Source organism: Martes martes, assembly GCF_963455335.1.
Source record: "Martes martes genome assembly, chromosome: 7".
In the NCBI taxonomy this organism is placed as follows: domain Eukaryota; kingdom Metazoa; phylum Chordata; class Mammalia; order Carnivora; family Mustelidae; genus Martes; species Martes martes.
Genome location: NC_137894.1, coordinates 30,700,802 through 30,727,102, shown reverse-complemented (window position 1 = coordinate 30,727,102; position 26,301 = coordinate 30,700,802). Strand labels below are relative to the sequence as shown.

The following is a 26,301-nucleotide window of genomic DNA, read 5'->3' as shown; positions in this document are numbered from 1 at the left end:
AAATGGAAAGAACAAATTTTCTATCCAAGCATTCTACAGTTTTTTCCAAGGATACCAAAGTAACAATTCAATTTCACTCTCAGGTTTTCAATTATTGTCAATTTAGACAGTTTTTTTCTTTTTTTTTTTTTAAGATTATATTCATTTGAGAGAGCGAGAGAGCACATGCACAAGCAGCGGGGAGGGGGAAAGGGAGAGGCAGATTCCCTACTGGGATGGAAGCCCAATGCGGAGCTTGATCCTAGGACCCCAGGATCACGACCTGGGCCAACTGCAGACCCTTAACTGACTGAGCCACCTAGGTGCCCCGATTCAGACAGTTACCTAAGCAATGAAGGAAAATGTCCAGAAAAAAATTTTTTTTAATTTCTGAAAAATTTTTTAAGATTTTTATTTATTTATTTGACACAAAGATCACAAGTAGGCAGAGAGGCAGGCAGAGAAAGAGGAAGGAAAGCAGGCTCCCTGCTGAGCAGAGAGCCTGCCGTGGGGCTCGATCCCCAGCACCCTGGGACCATGACCTGAACCCACTGAGCCAACCAGGCGCCCCTTAATTTCCAAAATTTCAATAGCTTATTCACAAAATCAAGGCATCTTCAAAACCTGAAACTGCTGGCCCCTAAGACAGACGCCTTACAGATTCTGGTGAATGTTACACTTCACTTTTTTTTTTTTTTTAAAGATTTTATTTATTTATTTGACAGAGAGAAACATAGCGAGAAAGGGAACACAAGCAGGGGGAGTGGGAGAGGGAGAGGGAGAAGCAGGCTTCCCACCAAGCAGAGAGCCCGATGCGGGGCTCAATCCCAGGACCCCAGGATCATAACCCGAGCCAAAGGCAGACACTTAAGGACTGAGCCACCCAGGTGCCCCTATACTTCACTTTTTATAACATTACATATAACATAACTGAATATGCTAATGAGCAAACCGCATTCTAGTGAATTACCTATGGTTCCATAGTGATTAAATGGCATTCAACAATTTGTGCCAAACAAAACTGGGCAATCAATACACCTGTGTATTTCCTCCTTGATGTGTCAGTAAGGACAGGGAATACAGCAAATTTAAAACTACAGTCTATTAGAAACTGTCTGATCACAGAGAGGCATAGGCCAATCCCTTCCTGTCTTTTTTTTTTTTAAGGATTATTTATTTATTTGACAGAGAGAGAGAGGGATCACAAGTAGGCAGAGAGGCAGGCAGAGGGAGAGGGGGAAGCAGACTCCCCGCTGAGCAGAGAGCCCAATGTGGGGCTGGATCCCAGGACCCTGAGACCATGACCCGAGCCGAAGGCAGAGGCTCAACCCACTGAGCCACTCAGGCGCCCCGCTTCCTGTCTTCTTGAGGATGGAAGCCAAATCACAAGTTATTCAAAAATGCCCTGGAACAGCCACGTGCTCAACTCAAACATCACTACTTCCATCAGTTACCAGATTGAAGTTAATAATGACTTTTGTCTATGTGAACTCCCGGCAGGTCACTGGCTTTTCTTAAAGGAAGTTAAATGGAGGGAGAGGGCAAGGAGCTGATGTGAGTCTCTAACAGCTTATTTTCTTTCCCTTAATATCCTGAGGGACTGGGGCACCTGGGTGGCTCAGTGGGTTAAAGCCTCTGCTTTCGGCTCGGGTCATGATCCCGGGGTCCTGGGATCGAGCCCCGCATCGGGCTCCCTGTTCAGCAGGGAGCCTGCTTCCAGCTCTCTTTCTACCTGCCTGCCTCTCTGCCTACTTGTGATCTCTGCCTGTCAAATAAATAAATAAAATCTTTAAAAAAAAAAAAATATCCTGAGAGACTAGCCCTGCATGAAGTCGATCATGCTGTATTTTTGTGAAGCTCTGCCAGCATCCTTTTTTATGAGGGTAATAAAGAATTTCTTTAAAGAACAGCAGTGGATAAGAGCTTATAGGCCTGAAACACAAGGTTAAGAAGAAACATCAACTTGATCCAACTTACAAGAGTTGTGCCGACGGCGGAAACTTTTGGACTGACTCAGGGACTCCGTGTGCCTGTCCACATAGCTCTTTGAGCACTGTTGCTGCTGTGGGGAAATGGCAACATCCTGACTCTTCACGTCTGTCCTCTTAGGGATATTCTGAGGGGCACTGCTGGAAGAGGCTGGCTTCTTCACCAGCTTGCCCGTACCATTCTGATTGATACCCACTTGGTACCCAACACCAGACGGGCCTAATTCTGTCTGATGAAGGTCTCCAAAATGCTGGTTTTCTCCAGGACCTGGTATCTCCAGAATTTTTAATTCCGTAATGTCACCTGCCCTGAAATACACAAAAGAATCCAAGTCTCAAAACTGTAATGGTGTTACAACCAATGTTCATAAGAACATACTTCACAATAACCAAAAGGTACAAGCCCCATTCCCCCTTAAAATGAATGGCTAAACAAAATACGGTACAAATACACAGTGAAATATTTACTCAGCCTTTAAAAGGAGGGAAATTTTGACACATGCTACAATATGGATGAACCTTGAAGACACTATTTCTAAGTAAAATAAGCCATCACAAAAGGACAGTGATGAAATGATCCCACTTATATGAGATATCTAGAACCGTCAAATTCATAGCAAAAGAAAGTAAAAAGGTGGTTATTAGGGCTAGAGGAAGAGGGATTGTAGTTAGTTTACAGGGTATGAAGTTTCAGTGTGGGAGGACGGAAAAGTTCTCGAGATGGAGAGTGGTGACGGTTGCCCATTATGTGAATGTACTTAATGCCACTGAACTGTACACGGAAAAGTGGTTAAAATGGTAAATTTTATGCTGTGGCTACCTTACCACATTAAAAAATAATACAGGCAATGTAAAACACACACACACACGTACACACACACAAAGTCTAACAGTAATAAAAATTATGAAACTGGGATCAATAGCAACCAGCTATACTTTTGCAGACCTGTGGTTTTTTGTTTTTTTCCTAACTGAAGTATAGTTGATATACAATATTGCATTAGTTCCAGGTGTACAACATAGTGATCTGATATTTATATATACCATGAAATAATCACCACAGTAAGTCTAGTGACCATCTGTCACCATATAAAGTTATTTTATATGCTATACTTTACATTCCTATGACTCATTTGTAACTGGAAATCTGTAATTCTTAATCCAGGGCTCCATTTCATTGAAGTATCAGAGGCAAAAGTGAGGAATAGTAGAATACTTAAAGACAAGGCTCAGCAAACAACAGTCAAGTGACACAGCACTGGCCTTTAAAGAGACCTATTATTAATCACAAAACTATCACCAGCATCTTAGATTTTCAGAATGCCTAATAGCGTTTTTTTAATTCATTCACTCACTTTGTCATTCAGTAAGTGTATATACAGCACTTACTTTATGGTCTGCCCTGTGCTAAGAATGGACTACATAGAGACAAAAACTAACACATACCCAAAACAAACAGTCTGGTCAGTGGAAAAAACAAGTAGACAATCAAAAGTGTTAAGCACTGTGACAGAGGTGTGTATAGGGGGCCAAAGAGCCCAAAAGCAAAATATGTAAGCTACTCTGGCAGAAATCGATGAAACATTTAAACAAAGCCTGAGCAGGGAGGGAAAATAAGAGCTGGCCCAGCAGTATAGTGGCGGGGTGGGGGGTGGGGGTGGGGGGCAGCTATCACAGACCACGGCTCAGAGACTGAGAAAATGTGGCCCGCCTGAGAAAGTGCCAACATCATGTTGTTACTAATGGGAAAGATGCTTGTGGAAAGCCACCAAGAGGTAAAGCTGTGGAGGTAATCAGGGACTAGATCATAATCACATTAGATTTTTCTGGTGACTATAGAAAAGGTGGAAAAACTAGAGGGAAAAGCACCCAATAGGAGAACAGGCGAGAAATAAGAGAGGATGAACAGGACAAGTGACAGTGCAAAGGGAGAGGAGAGGATGAACCCAAGAGACATTTGGAATCCACAGGGTTTGGTGACTAATTGAATATGTGAACAAAGAGAAAGAAGGATTTACAATGATTCTAAGTTTCTAATTTGGAAAGCTGTCATTAGCCACCAATTAAGGGCAGACCTTTGGAAGAAGAAACCTGCAGGTGATATAAGGAGCTCAGCTTTGAAATTCTTAAATGTAAGATATTTTCTGGGATATCCACCTGGAAATGGCCAATAGACAAAGTAAGTGTCTGGAGTTCAGATAATGGGTCTTAATTAAAGATCTGGAGTCTCTGGGCGCCTGGGTGGCTCAGTGGGTTAAGCCTCCTCCTTTGGCTCAGGTCATGATTTCAGGGTCCTGGGATTGAGTCCCGAGTCGGGCCCTCTGGCCAGCAGGGAGCCTGCTTCCCCCTCTCTGTCTACTTGTGATCTCTCTCTCTCAAAAAAAAAGAAAAAAAAAAAAAAAAGGTCTGGGGTCCCATTAATGTGTAAGAAGTACACATGAAATGGTCTAGGGAGGTTACAGACTAAGAAAAGAATAAAAAATAAAACCTGAATAAACCAAACTTAAAAAGTGAGTAGAAGAAAAGGAATCTGGTGCCAGGGGGATGTAAAGGAATGGAGGAATACATAATAGAAAACCCAAAGGGGTGACAGAGAAATTAAAGAGGGCACTTCAACACTTAGGGAGCATCTGACTAAGGTTAGCATTAAGACACTGCCACTGAATTTCGCTATTCGGTCATTTGTAACCTTGGCAAGAGCTCGTTCAGCAAGATGATAAAGTTAGAAGAAAGATAATTGTGGGGTTAAGGAAGGACTAAAGAATGAGGCCACAAAGGAAATGAAAGCAGACTGTTTTGCTCTGAAAAGAACTGTGGGTATAAAGAGAAGGGAAATGACAGGGCAACACCTAATGGCAAACACCAAGGTGTGGCAGGTGTGTGGGTGTGCGTGTGTGTAAGTGGATGTGGGTGTGTAGGAGGGTGTGACCTGTCGGGGAAGGCTGGGAACGTTAGAATGCAAAGAGGAAAATGAGGTATGAAGGTTGAAAATGAAGACACAAAAGAGACAGAGAACAGTGTCAAAGGAGACGGAAAAGGATAGTATATAAAGCATATGGGATAAGGGTAGCCCTAAACACAGAGGGTATGCCTTCTACTGAGACTTCAGAAGGGGTAAGACATTAAGAATGCATACTCCTAGGGGCGCCTGGGTGGCTCAGTGGGTTAAAGCCTCTGCCTTCGGCTCGGGTCATGATCCCAGGGTCCTGGGATCGAGCCCCACATCGGGCTCTCTGCTCGGCGGGGAGCCTGCTTCCCTTCCTCTCTCTCTCTCTCTCTGCCCACCTCTCTGCCTGCTTGTGATCTCTGCCTGTCAAATGAATAAATAAAATCTTTAAAAAAAAAAATAAAAAAAAAAAAATAAAAAAAAAATAAAAAAAAATAAAAAAAAAGAATGCATACTCCTAGAGAAAAGATTAAGTGAAGGTATTGTTCAGAAAGTCAAGGAAGCTCTTGCCTGACCGTTTTGTTGTTGTTTTTGTTGCCATTTTAACCTAAGAATGGAGCTTTTGTGACAAACTGGTGAAAAGAGGGATGTGAAGACAACTGAACTTGAAATCTGCAGACAAACACTAAAAAACACATGTTCCTGTAACTAAGGACATCAGCTATTGGTGACAGTGTGCTTCTGGAGATAAATTAAGACACAAATCTACAAAGAGAGATACATTAATGTGGGGGGTGGGGAGAACAGTAAAGGCCTTAGATATAAGAAAACACAAATAATAAAAGTCAAAGAAAATAGAAAGCTTATTCCAAAATTGACCCATTTAAATAAGAATATTGAGGGCTTGACAGAGCTAAGAAAAAGGTTTCACTGATTCGTAGCTGAAAGCTAATTACTACACAAAGTCTATACTGAAACAGCAGCTAGACTGTGAGGGATAAGACTGCAAATTCTCACCCCTGACAAGACGCTACTCAAAAGCAGCCCTATGCAAGAGAATGTCAGCAACTGGACCTAGATCCAAGCTCCACAGACCACCAGACTAGATTTGAAGAAATCAGTCAGGACACTCACCTGAAGGTGACTTCTGGCACGAGGCACTTCACTCCATTGTGGAAAGGCCGGGTGAGAGAAATGGTCTGGCTGATCTGATCCACCGCTGACACTCTTCCCTGATAGACACCCAAGCTATCTCCACAGTTGATGGACACAATACTGCCCAGCCAATCTGTAGCCATGTTTCTGATGTAAGACCACTGTAGAGAGAAGGAGTCATGCAAATCTTGAGAAACAGAGAAACCTTTCATTAAATTCAGCAAATATTATGTCAGGATCTGAACCTTAATAATACATATTTTGGGGGCACCTGGGCTCAGTCCATTAGGCATCCGACTCTTGATTTTGGCTTAGGTTGTGGGATAGAACCCGGGGTCATGAGATAGGACCCTGCATTCAGTGGGGAGTCAGCTTGGGATTCTTTCCTTTCCCCTCTATCCCTCCCCGCCTGGCCCCCCTTCCTGTGTGCATACACGCTAATACATAAATCTTATTTATTTTAAAGATTTGGGGGGGCACGCACACACACGCATGACTGGGGGGGTGGGGCAGAGGGAGAGGGAGAAGCAGACTCCCCACTGAGCAGGGAGCCTGAGACAGGGCTTGATCCCAGTTCTGGGATCATCATGACCTGAGCCAAAGACAGATGCTTAACCAACTGAGCGACCCAGGTGCCCTAACACATAAATCTTTAAAAAAAAGAAAAAGAAAAAATACTGCATATTCTGTCACTTCCTTAACTGAAGTAGTAAAGTATAAAAAATAAAACTTTTGGGGCATCTGGGTGGCTAAGTCATTAAGCGTCTGCCTTCGGCTCAGGTCATGATCCTGGGGTCCTGGGATCAAGCCCTGCATGGGCCCCCCTGTTAGACAAGCCTGCTTCTCCCTCTCCCTCTGCCTACTGCTTCTCCTGCTGTGCACTTTCTCTGTTAAATAAATAAATAAAATCTTTAAATAAATAAATAGATAAATAAAATAAAGTAAAACTTTCGATGGGAATGCAAACTGGTGTAGCCACTGTGGAAAACAGCACAGAGGTTCATCAAAAAATTAAAAACAGAACTAACCTATGATCCAGTAATTGCACTACTGGGTATTTACTCAAAGTGTGGTATGGTGTTTACATACACACACAGAATATTACTTGGCCACAAAAAAAGACCCAAAACTGAAATCATGCCATTTGCAACAACACGGATGGAGCTAGAATGCATAATGCTAAACAAAATAAACCAGTCATGGGGCACTTGGGTGGCTCAGTTGGTTAAGTGTCCGCCTTCAGCTCAGGTCACGATCCCAAAGTCCTGGGATTGAGGCCCATGTCTGGCTCCTTGCTCAGCAGGGAGTCTGCTTGTCCCTCTCCCTCTGCCCTCCCCACCCCATTGCTCTCTCTTGCTAATAAGTAAATAAAATCTTAAAGAAAAAAAAAGATAAGCCAGACAGAGAAAGACAATTACCAAATGATTTTGATTGTATATGCAATTTAAAAAACAAAAACAAGGAAAGCAGGGTAGAGAGGGGGAAGAGATGAGATCAAAAATAGACTCTTGAGAACAAACAGACGGTTGCCGAACAGGAGGTGGGTGGGAGATGGGTGACACAGATGAAGGGATCAAGAGTACACTCATTTTGATGAGCTCTATGTATAGAATTGATGAATCACTATGTTGTACACCTCAAACTAGTATAACCCTGTATATTAACTATACTGGAATTGAAAAAAATTTGTTTTACTTTTTTTAGTAGAAGCATGCATATTAGTGAATAAAAATAACACTGAATTTTATAAATGCTTTAAAGAACAAATAGTAAAGATAAAATTTACCTAGACATCAAATCATACAAACTATGCAACTATTTTATAGCTAAATCAATTTTGACAAGAAAATGGGAGGAATCAGTCTATTCAATTTCAAGACATTATATAGGTATAGTAATCAAGACTACATGGTATAGGTAGGAGGACAGATATGTAAATCAATAGAATAGAATAGAAAACCCCGAAATAGACCCACACAAAATAAACCCTGAACTGACTTTGACAAAGGGCAAAAATAATTCAAAATGACACAGCTTTTACAAATGGTGTTGGAGCAAATGGATATTCATCAGTAAAAATAAACCTTGACTTAAATGTCATAATTTACACGTTTACTAAAAATGATTATAGACTTAAATGTAGTATGTCAACCAATAAAACTTTTAGGGAAAACATAAGAGAAACCTTCAAGATCTAGGGTGAGGCAAAAGATTCTTAGATACCAAAAGCGTAATCAATAAAAACACAAACTGGTACACTGGAGTTCTTGTAAACTAAAAACTTTTGTTCTGTAAAGACCCTGTTAGGAAGATAAAAACAAAAACTACAGGCTGGAAAAAATATTTGCGAACCACATATCTGAAAAAGACAAGGAACTAATATCTAGTATATATAAAAACTCTCAAAACCCAGTAGTTAAAAAAAAACAAACAATCCAATTTTTTAAAAGGTCAAAAAACACAAGAAGATATTTCAACCTAGAAAATAAACAGACACCAAGCAAGCACATGAAAAGATGTTCAACATCATTAACCATTAGGGAAAGGTAAATTAAAACTCCTCCTGTGAAGATCACTACACACCCACCAGAATAGCTAAAATAAATAAACAGTGACACCACCAAGTCCTGGAAAGAAAGTGGAAAAACTGGATTCCTCATACATTGCTGATGAGACTATTAAATGATGTGGCCATTTTGGTAAACAATTCAGCCATCTATTAAAAAACAAAACAAAACAAAACATGAACATGCAACCATTACATGACCGAGCAACTGCACTACTGGTCATTTATCCCAGAGAAAGGAAGTCAAGTTCATACAAATAGCCCCAAACTAGAAACCCAGATGACCTTCAATGGGTGAATGGTTAAACAAACTGGTACCTCCATACCATGGAGAAAAAGTGAAAAGGTTACATTCTACAGGATTCAATCTATGTTAACATTCTTGAAACTACAAACTACAGACATGGAGATGAGTGATTCCCAGGGTTTAGGAAGGGTGTGAAGAAGGAGGGAAATGAGGATGGCTATAAAAGGGACAACACCAGGGATCCTTATAGAAACGGGAATATTCTGTATCTGGACCACATCAATGTCAGTATCTTGGTAGTGACACTGTATTACAGTTTTTGAAGATGTTATCAATGAGAAAAACTAGGAGGGGTATATGGAATCTTTCTGTATTATTCCTTACAAGTGCATACGAATCTACAAGTATCTCAAATAAAAAGTGTAACTAAAAAAATCCATGCCAGGTGCCTGGGTGGCTTGGTCGTTAAGCGTCTGCCTTTGGCTCAGGTTATGACCCCAGGGTGCTGGGATTGAGCACTGCACTGGACTCCCTGCTCAGCGGGAAACCTACTTCCCTTCCCCCTCTCTCGCTCCCCCTGCTTGTGTTCCCTCTCTAGCTGTGTCTCTGTCAAATAAATAAATAAATAAATAAAATTAATGTCTTCTACCATGTTAACAAAATAAACGAGGAAATCATGTATAATATCAATAAATGCGGAAACATATGGGTGCCTGGCTGGCTCAGCCAGTAGAGCATGCAACTCTCAATCTCAGGGTTGTGAGTTCAAGCCCCACATTAGGTGTGGAGATTACTTAAAAATAAAATCTTAAATAAATAAATAAATAAATAAATAAATAAATAAATAGGGGTGCCTGAGTGGCTCAGTCAGTTAAGCATCTGCCTTGTTCAGGTCATGATCCCAAGGTCCTGGGATAGAGCCCCACATCAGGCTCCCTGCTCAGTGGGGAGCCTGCTTCTCCCTCTCCCTCTGCCACTCCCTCTGCTTATGCTCTCTCACTCTCCATCTCGCTCAAATAAATAAAATCAAAAAACAAAAAACAAAAAACAGGGGCGCCTGGGTGGCTCAGTGGGTTGGAGCCTCTGCCTTCGGCTCAGGTCACGGTCTCAGGGTCCTGGGATCGAGCCCCACATCAGGCTCTCTGCTCGGCTGGGAGCCTGCTTCCCTTCCTCTCTCTCTCTGCCTGCTTGTGATCTCTGTCAAGTGAATAAATAACATCTTTAAAAAAAAAAAAAAAGATGTTTCTTAAAAAAAAAATGCAGAAAGATAATCTGACAAAATTCAACATCCACTTGTGTTATCAAAAAGGGGAGGGTAGTGGTATCTGCAAAACAATTCCAGCTAACATCATATTAATGGTGAAATAATGACTCCTTTACTCCAAAAGACTAAGACAAGGCAAGGATGTCTACTTTCACCACTTCCACTTCTATTCAACACTATACTGTATGTCCTACCCAGTGCAATGCTGCCTTTGGCCCAGGAAGTCCTATGCAACATTCAAACCCAGGACCCAGGGACCATGACAGAAGCCGAAGGCAGACAGCCAACCAACTGAGCCATGGAGATGCCCTGAAAATGAAATTTTAAAATATCATTTATCATAGTATTAAAAAACATCAAGTACTTAGGAATAAATCTAATGAAAAATGTGCAGAACACTATAATGAAAACTATAAAAGACCCCTGAGAAAAATTAAAAGACGTAAATAAATGAAGAGATAATGCTGTCAATTCTCCCCAAGTTGATCTAGGTATCAAACATAGGTATCAATAAAAATCCCAGCTGGAGGGGCACCTGGGTGGCTCAGTGGGTTAAGTCTCTGCCTTCGGCTCAGGTCATGATCTCAGGGTCCTGGGATCGAGCCCCACATTGAGCTCTCTGCTCAGCAAGGAGCCTGCTTCTCCCTCTCTCTCTGTGGGCCTCTTGCCTACTACTTGTGATCTCTGTCTGTCAAATAAATTAAAAAAAAAAAAAAATCCCAGCTGGTCTTTATGAAGAAACTGAAAAACTGGCTTTAAACTGTCTATGGATGGGTCACCTGGGTGGCTCAGTCGGTTGAGCCTCTGCCTTCAGCTCAGGTCATGATCCCAGGGTTCTGGGATCGAGCCCCACATCAGGCTCCTGCTTGGTGGAAAGCCTGCTTCTTCCTTTCTCACAACCCCCTGTTTGTGTTCCCTCTCTTGCTGTGTCTCTGTCAAATGAATAAATAAAATCTTCTTAAAAAATAAAATAAAATGTATACAGAAGTGCAAAATACTTAGACTAGCCAAAATAATCATGAAAATATAAAACAAGGCTAGATGTTTTATACCACCTTATTTCAAGATATACCATATATCTAGAGAAACCAGTGAGGTGTTGGGGCACCTGGGTGACTCAGTAATCTGGGCAGCTAACTCTTGGTTTTTGTTGGGGTCAGGATCTCTGTGTCAAGAGGCTGAGCCCCAAGTTGGGCTCCGTGCTCAATACGGTCTGCTTGTCCCTCTCCCTGTCCCCCCTACAACAAATAAATAAAATCTTAAAAAAGAAAGAAATCAATATGGTGTTGGTGCAAGCATAGGCGAATATATCCATGGAACAGAAGAGTATCCAGACACAGACCCACACAGACTACTAATCAAAGCACCAAGATAAATCAGTGAAGAAATCCAAGTATTTTTCAACAAATGGTGTGAGAGGGGTGCCTGGGTGGCTCAGCGGTGAAGCGGCTGCCTTCGGCTCAGGTCATGATCCCAGCATCCTGGGATCGAGCCTGGCATTGGGCTCCTTGCTCGGCAGGGAAGCCTGCTTCTCCCTCTCTCACTCCTCCTACTTGTGTTCCCTCTGTGGCTGTTCCCTGGGTCTCCCTGTCAAATAAATAAAAATCTTAAAAATAAAATGGTGCTAGAAGTGGACATATGAGGAAAAATAACCTCCTATTCCTATCCTACACCAGATACAAAAAATCAATTGGAAACAAACTAAACATAAAAGGTAAAACTAAAGCTACTACAAAAACAAAAATTGAAGTATCTTAGTGGCCTTAGGGGAGAGAGCTTTCTTAGAGAAAACACAAATAAGTATTAATCATAAAAGAAAAAAATCCGGTGAATTTGATTTCATCAAAATCTAAAAGTTCTACTCATCAAGGGGACACCTGGGTGACTCAGCCAGTTAAGCATCCCTTGATTTCAGCTCAGGTCATGATCTCAGTGTTATGAGACTGAGCCCCACACTGGGAGACCCTCTTCCCCCCACAAAAAAGTAAATAAGTAATAAATAAATAACAAAATAACAGTAATATAATAAAATATTTAGGAAGGTATTCCACATTACCTAGCCACATCCCAAAATCACCTCAATGGAGGCTACCTCCCAGGCAGCCAAGTGAAGTACTTCAAGAAGCAAAAAGAAACTTACGCCCTCTTCTCTTACTACCCCAAAGCAAGAGGGGGGGAAAAAAAAAGGGTCGAGCAAGTCAAGAAGAAAACATTCACAGCCGATACATCTGATAAAGGACTTATATCCAGGGGCGCCTGGGTGGCTCAGTGGGTTAAGCCTCTGCCTTTGGCTCAGGTCAAGATCTCAGGGTCCTGGGATCGAACCTTGCATTGGGCTCTCTGCTCAGTGGGGAGCCTGCTTCCCCCTCCCCTGCTGCGTGCCTCTCTGCCTACTCGTGATCGCTTTCTGTGTGTCAAATAAATAAATAAAATCTTTTTAAAAATTAAAAAAAATAAAATGAGCAAAAGAAGTTATCTGAATGACCAATAAACACAGGGAGGGCTGCTCAACATCATTAATTATCAGGGCAATGCAAATTAAAACACAATGCAACAACTCCAACGTCCACAATGGTTGAATGGAAAAACAAAATGTGGTAAACACACACAGTGGAATATCATTCAGTCTTAAAAAGGAGTTCTGACCGTATGTTACAGCACAGACGAATCTTGAAGACATTATGAGAAGTGAAATAAGCCAGACATGAAAAGGACAAATCGTGTATGATTCCACTTGCATGAGGTCCCTAGAGCAGTCAAGAGACTACTTATCACAAGAGACTATTCAATCAGAGACAGAGAGTAGAAGGTGGCTGCCACAGCTGGGGGAGGAGGGAATGGTAAATTATTGTTTAATGGGTACAGAATTTCAGTTTGGGAGAGCCTGAAAAGTTCTAGAGATGGGTGGTGGTGACGGTTGCACAACTTGAGTGTACTCAATGCCATGAACTGTACACTTAAAAATGGTTAACTTTTTTTTTAAATGATGTATTTATTTATTTATTTATTTGACAGAGATCACAAGTAAGCAGAGAGGCAAGCAGAGACAGAGGGAGAAGCAGGCTCCCTGCTGAGCAGAGAGCCCGATGTGGGGCTCGATCCCAGGACCCTGAGATCATGACCTGAGCTGAAGGCAGAGGCTTAACCTAACACTGAGTCAGACAGGTGCCCCTAAAAATGGTAACTTTTTTTTTTTAAGATTTTATTTATGTATTTGACAGAGAGAGACACAGCGAGAGAGGGAACACAAGGAGGGAGAATGGGAGAGGGAGAAGCAGGCTTCCCCCTGGGCAGGAAGCCCGATGCGGGGCTCGATCCCAGGACCCTGGGATCATGACCTGAGCTGAAAGCAGAGGCTTAACCCATTGAGCCACCCAGGCGCCCCCAAAATGGTAACTTTTATATGTATTTTACAGCAATAAAAAACCATGAAGTTGGGGAAAACACTGTAAGATACCATTTACACCCACTACAATGGCTTAAATTTAAAAGGGCTGGTAGGTTACACCAAATGTGTGATGATGTGGAACAAGTGGAACCCCCCTTACACGGCTGACCGTGTAAAATGATACAACTCTGGAAAAGAGTTTAGCGGTTTCTTGTAATATTAAACACATACTTATGACCCAAAATTTCATCCCCAGGATTTACCTAAGAAAAATGAAAACATATTCACAAAAGAACTTGTACACAAATGTACATAGCAGCTTTATTCACAAGAGCAGGAAAACTGGGAACAAGGAGATGAGATAAGCAAGTTATGGTATTATACAACAGAATGCGACTCAACAACAAAAAGGAATAAAAGATGCTACAACAAAACTCTACGAAAAGCTAATTCTATCTTGTCTTCCTGGTATCTAAAATGTCACCACCCCCCAAAGAGGCCTTCCCTGGCTACCCTAATCTAATGTCACTACTCCCCATCACTCTTCAACACCTCACCTACTGTTATGATCTCAAAATTCGTCACTATATGAATTATCTTTTTGGTTTATGTTCTATCACCCCACTAAAGTGTAAGCTTCATAAGGGCAAGAAACCTTGTCTTGTTCAGCCAATAGAGTGCTTACAATGAGAAAAAACTCAAATATTTATCCAATCAATGACTGAATTACACGTAATAAATCTGACAGAAGTTAATCGCTGAAAATCTAGACTATCTATTTATATCTAAATGTTGTGGCCCTTCTTAGAAATGGTTCTAAAATCATAATACCCTTTATGCAAAATCCTATGTAAGATATGGAATCTAACACTGCCCTACACACAGAAGGAAGTCAGGAGATAGCACAAGAATGTAATTATAACATACAGTATTAAGTACAAAATGAAATATTGCTTAGTGTTCTCCATGAAAAATAAAAAATAGTATTTTGAGCTGGTTTCAAATACCAATTTCAGAAATATACCTACATAAGGGGTGCCTGAGTGACTCAGTTAAGCTCCTGATTCTGGGTTTTGGCTCAGGTCATGATCTTGGGGTAGTGAGACTGAGCCCCACATGGGGCTCTGCGCTCAGCATGGTGTCTCTCCGCACCCACCCCTGGTCCTGCTCACTCGCTCTCTCTCAAAAAAATAAATATTAGAAAAAAGAAGAAGAAACATACCCACATAAAATATAGAGTCTAATGAAGGAAAAATAAAAAAACACTCTTGTCGGGGGGAGAGTATGACCCATCAGAAACACAAAAACCTAAGGAGAAAACTCAGGTTATTTTCCAGTGATCCAAATAAGCAATATCAGAACACTATGCCAACAGAACAGAAAATAATGCATTAGCAGACTCAACCATAAGATTTTTTTCACATTTTATGAAAAATTTCAAACATATACAAATGTAAACAGAACAGCATAATGAGCCCCACATACCCATCACTCAGCTGCTATAATTAACAATATAAGAATTTAAGAAACCAGGTAAATTTCCAATACAACACAACTTCCACAACACTGATGATGGTAAAAGGCAAAAAATGCACTTTAGGCTTATTTCCAATGTCCTAACAAGACTTTGTCTACTTAATATCACAAAAGTATGAATTTCACTTCCTATCACTTATACTCCATCATAATCCTACAGATACCTGTATTAGATAGATGAAAAAAGCCAAAATAACAAGAATTTTTTTGAATACCAGAAATTGATCAGATGTGAAAAAGACTTTTACTTCTTCCTCATTCAACATATATCTTCAAGACTAATTGATAAAGAGTGCTCAATTGGTTAAGCGTGACTTTGGCTCGGTCACGATCTTGGAGTCCTGGGATCGAGCCCTATGACATGTTCCACGCTCAGCAAGGAATCTGCTTGTCCCTCTCCCTCTACCCCTCCCTGCATATGTGTGTGCTTTCTCTCTCTCTCTCTCAAAAAAAAAAAAAAAAAAAAAAGGCATTTATGTTGAATCAAAATAAAAAGCTTTCGCACAGGAAAGGAAACCAACAAAAGAAAAGGGCAACTTACTACTGGGAAAATATATTTGCAAATGATATATCCAATAAGAGTTTAATATCCAAAATTTATAAAGAACTTACACAACAAATACAAATAATCTGATTAAACATGGCCAAAGGGCCTGAACAGACATTTTTCCAAAGAAGACACAGATTGCCAACACATGAAAAGATGCTCAACATCACTAATCAAAATACGAGGGAAATACAAATCAAAACTACAATCAGGGGGTGCCTGGGTGACTCAGTTGGTTAAGCAACTGCCTGTGTCCTGGGATGGAGTCTCCCTGCTCAGCAGGGAATCTGCTTATCCCTCTGCCCCTCTCCGATGCTCATGTGCACACACATTTGTTCTCTTTCACACGCACACACGTGCACATGCAAAAATAAAATCTTAAAAAATAAAAAAAGAAATACTATACAATCCAATAACTCCACTACAGGATACTTACCCAAAGAAATGAAAACATCAACTTGAAAAGATATACGCAGGGCACCTGAGTGTCTCAGTCAGTTAAGCATCTGCCTCTGGCGCAAGTCATAGTCCCAAGGTCCTAGAATCAAGCCCCACATCAGGATCCCTGCTCAGTAGGAAGCATACTTCTCCCTCTGACCCTCCCCCTGCTCATGCTCTCTCTCTCTCTCTCAAAATACATAAATAAAATCTTAAAAAAAAAAAAAAAAAGAGGGGCACCTGGGTGGCTCAGTTGTTAAGCATCTGCCTTCTGCTCAGGTCATGATCCCAGGGTTCTAGGATCCAGCCCCACTACAGGCTCCCTGTTCATTAGGAAGCCTGCTTCTCCCTCTCCCCTTGCTTGTCTTCCCTTTCTCACTGTCTGCCAAATAAATAAATAAAATATTTTTAAAAAGGAAAGACATATGCACCCCTATATTCGTTGCAGCATTATTTACAATAGCCAAGAAATGGAAATGAACCTAAGTGCACACTGAGAGATGAAGATATAAGATGCAATGTACACCACAAACCCTAAATATTATTCAGCCATCAAAATGCATGTGAACTTGCCATTTGTGACAAGAGGCTATTCTGCTAAATGAAATAAGTCTGATAAAGACAAGTATCATATGACTTCACTTGCATGTAGAATCTAAAAAACAAAACAAATAACAAACAGAAAAAGAATCAGAGAACTGGTGGCTGCCAGAGGGGCAGGAGTTCGGAGGATAGGCAAAATAAATGAAGGGGATTGAGAGGTACAAAATTCCACTTACAAAATAAATAAGTAACGGATAAAAAGTACAGCACAAACCACAATGAGATACCACCTCACACCAGTCAGAATGGCTAAAATTAACAAGTCAAGAAATGACAGATGCTGGCGAGGATGCGGAGAGAGGGGAACCCTCCTATACTGTTGGTAGGAATGCAAGCTGGTGCAACCACTCTGGAAAACAGTGTGGAGCTTCCTCAAAAAACTGAAAATAGAGCTACCCTATGACCCAGCGATTGCACTACTGGGTATATATCCTAAAAATACAAACGTGGTGCTCCAAAGGGGCACGTGCACCCGAATGTTTATAGCAACAATGTCCACAATAGCCAAACTATGGAAAGAACCTAGATGTCCATCAACAGATGAATGAATAAAGAAGATGTGGTATATATACACAATGGAATACTATGCAGCCATCAAAAGAAATTAAATCTTGCCATTTGCGACGACGTGGATGGAATTGGAGGGTATTATGCTTAGCGAAATAAGTCAATCAGAGAAAGACAACTATCATATGATCTCTTTGATATGAGGAAGTGGAGATGCAATGTTGGGGGGGGTTGGGGGGAGGTAGGAAAAGAAAAAATGAAAGAAGTTGGGATCGGGAGGGAGACAAACCATAAAAGACTCAATCTCAAAAAACAGACTGAGGGTTGCTGGGGGGGTGGATAGGAGAGGGTGGTTGGGGATATGGACACTGGGGAGGATATGGGCTATGATGAGTGCTGTGAAAGGTGTAAACCCGGCAATTCACAGACCTGTACCCCTGGGGATAAAAATACATTATATGTTTATTAAAATAAATAAATTTTTTTAAAAAGTACAGCACAGGAAATATAGTCAATAATATTGTAATAACGGGGGCGCCTGGGTGGCTCAGTAGTTAAGTGTCTGCCTTCGGCTCAGGTCATGGTCCCAAGGTCCTGGGATTGAGCCCCACATCGGGCTCCCTGCTCAACAGGGGCCTGCTTCCCCCTTTCTTACTCCCCCTGCTTGTGTTCCCTCTCTCACTGTCTCTGTCAAATAAAATAAATAAAATCTTAAAGCAAGGATAATCATAGTAATATTGTAAGAGCGTACAGTGACAGATGGTACATATACTTATGGTGAGCATAGTATGATGTACAGAATTGTCAAATTATTGTGTTGTACACCTGAAACAAATACAACATTGTATGTCAACTATAATTTAAAAAGACACTGATGTGCCTGGATGGCTCAGTGGGTTGTGCCTCTGCCTTCGGCTCAGGTCATAGTCTCGGGGTCCTGGAATCGAGTCCCGCATCGGGCTCTCTGCTCGGCGGGGAGCCTGCTCCCCCCCCCCCCGCCTGCCTCTCTGCCTACTTGTGATCTCTGTCAAATAAATAAATAAAATCTTAAAAAAAAAAAAAAGACACTGATGTTGCACATTCAAGTTTATACTGTTAATAATTGAGCAGGATTTTTAATAGTTTCAACACGTGGATTGCCAGTTCTACAATAGAAACTTTTTAAAAAGTAACTACTCAGGGCACCTGGATGGCTCAGTAGGTTAAAGCCTCTGCCTTTGGCTCAGGTCATAATCCCTGGGTCCTGGGATCCAGCCCTGCATTGGGCTCTCTGCTCAGCAGGGAGCCTGCTTACCTTCCTCTCTCTGCCTACTTGTGATCTGTCAAATAAATAAATAAAATCTTTAAAAAAAAAAAAAAAGTAACTACTCAACACATAACAAACTGCCCTTTCTTGTTACTATCAGAAATTTCCCTCTATGTAAAATACAACATTAATGCATTATTCAAAACTCATCAAAAAGGTTTATTCTATAAAGAAAATTCCTCTATTGGGCTCCTGGGTGGCTCAGTGGGTTAAAGCCTCTGCCTTCAGCTCAGGTCATGATCCCAGGGTCCTGGGATCGAGCCCCACATCGGGCTCTCTGCTCAGCAGGGAGCCTGCTTCCTCCCCTCTCTCTGCCTGCTTCTCTGCCTACTTGTGATCTCTGTCTGTCAAATAAAAAAATAAAATCTAAAAAAAAAGAAAGAAAATTCCTCTATAAGTGAAAACCGTGAATCTAAAACAAGTGTCACCATCTGGGTTCCTAATCAGATGAACACACTAAGGAAAGAGCCTTCATCAATTATAGGGCTAACACCTTTATGTCAAAAGAAGAGCAACAGCTGAAGCAGGAGATTTAGGAGCCACAAGGAGACCAGCCTTTGATGCCTTTCACATTCTACCTTTCCATTAAGGTATACTATATATATAAAGTCTACATATTTTTAGGAGCCACAAGGAGACCAGCCTTTGATGCCTTTCACATTCTACCTTTCCATCAAGGTATACTATATATATAAAGTCTCCATATTTTAAGTGTACAGCTGAATGAATTATTGCATACTAATTCACCTACATAACCACCACCTATATCAAGACAGACTATTTTTTTTGAAAGATTTTATTTATTTGGGGGTGCCTGGATGGCTCAGTCGTTAAGCTTCTGCCTTCGGTTCAAGTCATGATCCCACGGTCCTGGGATCAAGTCCCACATTTGGCTCCTTGCTCAGCAGGAAGCCTGCTTCTCCCTCTCCCCCTGCTTGTGTTCCCTCTCTCACTGTGTCTCTCTCCGTCAAATAAATTAAATCCTTTAAAAAAAAGATTTTATTTATTTATTTGACAGAGAGAGAGACAGCGAGAGGAGGAACACTAGCAGGGGGAGTAGAGAGGGAGAAGCAGACTCCCCACTGAGCAGGGAACCTGATGTGGGGCTCGATCCCAGTTTTTGAACTTCACGTAAATGGGATCATAAAGGTTCTCTTTTAAAATGTTTGGCTTCTTTTGCTCAATATTCACCTGTGAAATTCATCCTTGTTGCATGTAGCAATAGTTCATTCTTTCTCATGGCTACATACTATTCTGTAACTATACTTCAATGTATAAACCCATCCTTCAATGTATAAACCCATCCTATATTTATACCCTATATGGGTATAAACCCATCCTACTGTTTTTTGTGTTTTTTTAAGATTTTATTTATTTGAGAGAGAGATCACAAGTAGAGCACAAGAGCCCAATGCAGGGCTCAATCCCAGGACCCTGAGATCATGACCCGAGCCAAAGGCAGAGGCTTAACCCACTGAGCCACCCAGGCGCCCCTCATCCTACTGCTGATAGACAGCTGGGTTATTTCCAGTTTGGGGGGCTACCAAGAATAAAGAATTATACATTTTTGCATTTGTCTTTGTGGGGAACAAACGTACCCATTATTCTGGCCATATTACACAGGAAGTCCTAGAGTATTATGGACTATTTGCTCAAATGCTAAACTACCACTTTTTCCAAATTAAGGATGTGTTCTGAGACACAGAAATGATATAATATATATTATATCATATATATATATTATAGAATATACCCTATTATTAGTAAATTTTATTTCAAATGTCTCCTCTTAGTGGAAATATTGACTGGATAAGGGACTTGAGTTAAAGCCCTAGAAAATCATAGTGTGAGGGCCACTTCCATTCTCACCCAAACAAAACTACAAAAACGCAACTACAAAAACAGATTCTCTACATCTTGGAAATGAAGTCCCAATCTTCAACTGAAACACACACATCTTTAGGGGTACACGAAGATATGCAAGCAAGGGAATCCATTTCCATACTCTTTTATAAACCTAAACAGCCCACACAATTGGATTATCAATAAAAGATTTTTAACCATAAATTTATTACTCCTGAAGTAATATGTTTTCAGACATGAATCTGAAAACCACAGCCCATGGGCCAAATAGGCCCCACTACCAATTAAGTTGAATCAGAACACAACCACACTTGGAGTGCCTCAGTGGCTCAGTTGGTTGAGCCTTGGACTCCTGCACTCCCTTTCGGCTGGGGTTGTGAGCTCAGCGTGGAGTCCACTTGAGATTCTCTCTCCCTTTCTCACTCCTGCACTCTCACACTCTCTAAAATAAATGAATCTTTAAAAAAAAAAAAAAAGGAAAACTATGAAACAGATAAATCCCCAGAATAATACAAATTACCAAAAATGACTCAAGAATAGAAAATCTGGATGGACCTGTATCAAGTAGAGAAACTTAATTTGTGGGGTGCCTGGCTGGGTCAGTGGGTAGAGCATGTGACTCTCAATCTTGAGGTCCTGAGCTCAAGCCCCATGTTGGGTGTAAAGGTTATAACAAATGAACTTAAAAAAGAAGCAGGGGGTACCTGGGTGGCTCAGTCAGTTAAGTGTCTGTCTGAAGCTCAGGTCATGATCCCAGGGGCCTGGGATCAAGCCCTGCATTGGGCTCCCTGCTGCTCCCCCTACTTGTTCTGTCAAATAAATAAAATCTGAAAAAAAAAAAAAAGTGGGTCGCCTGGGTAGCTCAGTCATTTAAGCCTCTGGCTCTTGATTTCAGCTCAAGTCATGATCTCACAGTCAAGGGATGGGGCCCTTCCAGCTCTCTGCTCAGTGAGGGGTCGGCTTGATATTCTCTCTCCTTCTCCCTTGGCCCCTTTCCCTATGCATCTACTTTCTCTATCTCTCAAATAAATAAATTAATTTTTTTTTTTTAAATGGGGCTCCTGAATGGCTCAGTCGGTTGAGCATCTACCTTCGGCTCAGACTGTGATCCCAGGGTCCTGGGATTGAGCCCCACATCAGGCCCCCTGCTCCACAGGGAGCCTGCTTCTCTCTCTCCCTCTGCCTGCTGCTCCCCCTGCTTGTGTTTCCTCTCTGTCTGTCAAATAAATAAAAAAAATCTTTTTTAAAAAAGAGGCGCCTGGGTGGCTCAGCTGGTTAAGCGGCTGCCTTCACCTCGGGTCATGATTCCAGGGTTCTGGGATGAAGCCCTGCATCGAGCACCCTGCTCAGCAGAGAGCCTGCTTTTCTCTCTTGCTCTGCTTGCCACTGGGCTTACCTGTGCTCTCTCTGTCAAATAAATAAATAAAATCTTAAAAAAAAAAAAAAAAGCCCAGGCCCAGAAGACTCCACTGGTAAATTCTATCAAACATATAGAAAAATAAAAAATGCTACACAAACTCTTTCAGGAAACAAAAGAGAAAGTAACATTTCACCACTCGTTATGGAAGTACTATCACTCTGATACTAAAGCCAAACACATCATAAGAAAACTTCAACATCCCTCATGAGCGCAGACACGAAAATCCTTAACAAAATTTTAGCAAACTAAATTCAGCAACATATAAAAAATATATACACCATGACTAAGTGGGGTTCATTCCAGGAACACAAGATTGGTTTAATATCCAAAACTCAAGTAAACACACCATTTATACATATCTTGGAGGAGTTTTTTTTAATATAGAAAAGGTTATCTGGGGGTGCCTGGGTGGCTCAGTGGGTTAAAGCCTCTGCCTTTGGCTCAGGTCATGATCCCAGGGTCCTGGGATCGAACCCCGCATTGGGCTCTCTGCTCAACAGGGAGCTTGCTTCCTCCTCTCTCCCTCTCTCCCTGCCTCTCTGCCTACTTGTGATCTCTGCCTGTCAAATAAATAAATAAAATCTTTTTTTAAAGAAGTTATTTGTACTTTTTTAAAACATCAAGGGGCTCCTGGCTGACTCAGTCAGTAGAGCATGTGGCTCTTGATCTGGGGTTGTGAGTTCAAGCCCCACACTGGGTATGGAGCTACTTTAAAAAATAAAACAAAATAAAAATATCAAATTGTGTATTTAGATAACTTTGTACTTTTTATTTTTTTATCTAGAGACTATATTTTTTACTTGACAGAGATAAAGAGGGTGCAAGCACAAGCAGGGGGAGGAGAAGAGGGAGAGGGAGAAGCAGGCTCCCCACTAAGCAGGGAGCCCAACACGGGGCTCCATCCCAGGACCCTGGGATCATGACCTGAGTCGAAGAAGGCAGAAAAAGGCAGACGCTTAACCAACTGAGCCACCCAGGCGCCCTTTGTACTTATTTTTTAAAAGTCAGTATTTACACATCAAAAATTATATCCTAGGGGCGCCTGGGTGGCTCAGTGGGTTAAAGCCTCTGCCTTCGGCTCAGGTCATGATCTCAGGGTCCTGGGATCAAGCCCCGCATCGGGCTCTCTGCTCAGCGGGGAGCCTGCTTCCTCCTCTCTCTCTCTGCCTGCCTCTCTGCCTACTTGTGGTCTCTGTCTGTCAAATAAATTAAAAAAAAAATTACATCCTAAACTATTAAAACTACTTAAATTCATGATGAAAAATTTCAAGTGCCAACTTAACGTGTAAGAGATACATAGATTTTCTAATGTTCTGAACACTAAAATATGTTTTAAGACCCGAGTAACAAGGGAAAAAGAATCATTCATGCCAAAGTAACTCCATCGTATCTTCACACACACACAAAGATTATTTTTGAAAATTTGACGAATTCCAAATCCTTTTAACTTCTACCCCCAAGTTAATTTATTTTTGTAGAGTACCCAGACACACCTAATACTCCAGAACGGAGTCAACCAGTGCTGGGGTCAACCTTCCTTTCTTCTTCTAGATTCTACATTCTCCTAATGTTATCTACTACTGTAGGGCACGTCAGCTCTAACCACGTGACTGATTTAGATGACTGAAACTCTACTCGAGCCCCTTCTAAGTCATATCTCTACCTTCATTAACTGGTATAACTGCATTTTTTGGGGCCCAACTAAAATTTTTCACACGTATATGACCCTTCCATTTCATTAAACTGCACTGGATAAATCTTGAGATTAACCAGATGATATTTTCTCTTTTCACTTCATAAAGGCAACAAATCTGATAAGCACACCTTCCAGACAAAGCTTTAAATACATACTGTATATAAATAAAGTGATGCAGCTTCAACTCACCAGAATCCCAACTGTAAGTTGTATCCATAAATCAAACCCCTCCAGACACTGATGCTCAAAACCAGGATTCCATCTAATTTTACCACACTCTAGCAACTTCCCCTACATCACCCACCAAGTCCTCATAAAAGATTTAACAAATGCCTTGCTAAAATTCTGACACACTATCACTACATTCCTTTGGGATACCAATTTAAATGTCCTGTCCTGCTGTTCCGACAGAATTTATAACTCTAGTACCCTTGCTCCTCTGCCTATAAAGGACAGGAAAAAGACACATTTCCCACTTTGCGTTAATTACAGCATCTCAGGAATTACAAATATCTTAAACATTTTCTAGTCCATTGTTTTTCAAACTATGGGTCTTTAGCGGTCAAACATATAGTCAATTTAGTGAGTTGCAATCAACATTTTTTTCTTTTAATGAAACAGAAAGTGTCAAAGGGGATCATATGCAGAACGGGTTAACTTTTGGGCTGTGTGTGTGTGTGTACTCTGCGTATGCAGGGAGCACATTAAGTCATAATGTAAATGTATCTAACAGTGGGTCCCAGGTCCAAAAAAGTTTGAAACACACTTTGCTAGTCCCACAGCCCTACCCCCACAAGGAAACTCCACCAAAGAAATTCTTAGTAATCAAAAAGTTATGTTTGTAACCATCTTCATTTCACACAGAGAAACCAACAGGAATTTTGAACTCGGTACACCTAATCTGCCATTCATTTAAAAAAAAAAAAAGCCTAGAATCCATCTGAGGTTTCCAGCTGAAATACTAACCTGCTCAGAGACAGTCATTTATGTTCTGATGGGGTAGAAAGATCTGTATTTGACAGCAGACTGAAATCAGTTTAGGCTGGCTAGGGAAGAGAACAAAAACCACTCGGACTCCTCATCAGTAACCATAGGAGAGTCGTTAAGGACTCCTCCTAGCTCTGGAATTGGGAGAGTCACTGAAAACTAGCCAGGCAGGCGAGGACTACGCCTTGCACACCAAAACACTTAACCGCTCAACAAGCCAACTACTGATAAATTCAATCAACATCACACAAAGAACACTTGAAGAAGCTCAGACTTAAACCTACAGCTGAAAAGAAACAAGAAGCTGCGCCCTGGCAGGATCAACCACCTTCCCTTTCAGACTCCAGTTCACCTCCGTCCTCAGGCTATCGGTCACGGCTGGGGCACCCGAGCTGTTCCATGCCACCTACTCCATTGTGCAAAAGGACACTGAGGCAGGGAGCAAACAGTGGGCGAGCTCCAGCGGCCATCAACGAGGCGAAACCAAGAGCCTAGGCCGCTCATGCCTCGCAACTCACACGATTCCCGGTTTATTCAGAACCCTGCTGCCCTCAGTCTCCCACCTCAAACCATACACCTCACGCAACCCCTAGGACCTGGTCCCCAGCTCGTGCCGGCCTCGATAAAAGTCTACAAGGCCTGGAACCCCGAAGCCTAAAAGCAAACCCGCCTGGCAACCCCGGAAGCCCCCTCCCGCAAGCGCCCACAGCCCAGCCGCCGCCTCGCTCCCACCTCTACGCCGTCTGGCCGCCGCCTCCTCCGCACACCTCGCCAAGTCCACCCCGCAACAGGAGAAGACCCGGAGGCTGAGGGGCTTCTCCACAACCCACCCCCACAGCGGCTGCCGGAAGCGCCCCGCGTCTCCACGCCACCGTCGTGAGATCACTTCCGGCGCGACGCCTTGGCAACTACAGGGCGGGCGGTTGGGGGGCGGAGCGCCCGGGAAATTTGAGAGGTTGGGAGACGGTGGCGAGGGCAGGCGCCGCGGCCTTCCTAAACTGCGCATGGGCGTCCATTTTGTGAGCCCCGCCTACTGTTGCCGGGTAGAGGTTTGGTTGGAGGTGGGGTCCTGCCCCACTCTCCTGCCTAGGGACCTGGGGGACTCCACTCTGTGGCGCAGTCCTGATGAAAAGTTCCCGCTTTCCCTCTACACCCTTGGGCTTATCCCCAAAGAAGAGCGGAGGGCTTTAGAGAGGAGAGAGTGGATGGTGACGTGGACCCCATCCTTGATCAGTTGCAGATGTGGTACATAATAAGTAGCCCCCCCCCCAATTCCAGCAGCCCATCGGGCTCTTTGCTCACCCGGGAGCCTGCATTTCCTCTCCCTCTGCCTGCCACTCTGCCTACTTGAGCTCGGTCTCTCTCTCTCAAATAAATAAAATCTTTAAAAAAATAAAATTGCAACAGATATAACACAACCTTATCTGAACTTCAATTCTTGGTAGAATGAAAGTTTCACATTTAATGCTGATAACTCTAAAAGACAGGGCCACCCTAATTAAACAAAAAACTTAAAATAGTTTAAATACCGAACTCTGTTCCACCTGGATTCGCTTTTAAAAGTCGTGAGTTTGCTCCCCATTGTTATTTTTACTTGAGACACTGGTGGAGAAATTGAAGTGGGCGGTGTTAAATCCAGAGTAGGCTCTCTGCTCTTGGACAGGGAGAGGAAGAGGAGGAGCCAAAGGTGGCAACGGCCCTGAGGTCGGTCTAGAAGCCACTTATGCGGGCTGCACCCAAGGCGGTGCAGAAACACGAAGGGAAAAGGCAGACTGAAGAGGCAAAGTATGGCCAGAGGCAGAGAAAGTGTTCCCAGTTCTAGAGGCGATCAGCTCAACAGAGGAGCAGATGCCATATTTTCCCGCCAAAAAGAAGGAATAGGCAGTCCACATCTGGCTGGGGAACACAGAATTATCCCAAAACA

The 26,301-nt window shown here is 42.1% G+C and overlaps 1 protein-coding gene across 1 annotated transcript in view; it reads right to left on the bottom strand.

Annotated features, from left to right (window-relative positions):
• Positions 1 to 25,249, bottom strand: part of EDC3 (enhancer of mRNA decapping 3) — a 61,034-nt gene extending 35,785 nt beyond the window's left edge. The window contains exons 1-3 of the mRNA XM_080808303.1: positions 25,110 to 25,249; positions 5,989 to 6,170; positions 1,957 to 2,276 (exon numbers count right to left, since the gene is read on the bottom strand). Coding sequence (XP_080664429.1) covers positions 1,957 to 2,276; positions 5,989 to 6,152 — 484 coding nt within the window. The 5' untranslated portion in view covers positions 6,153 to 6,170; positions 25,110 to 25,249. The remainder of the gene's footprint in view (positions 1 to 1,956; positions 2,277 to 5,988; positions 6,171 to 25,109) is intronic.
• Positions 25,250 to 26,301: the final 1,052 nt, after the last annotated feature.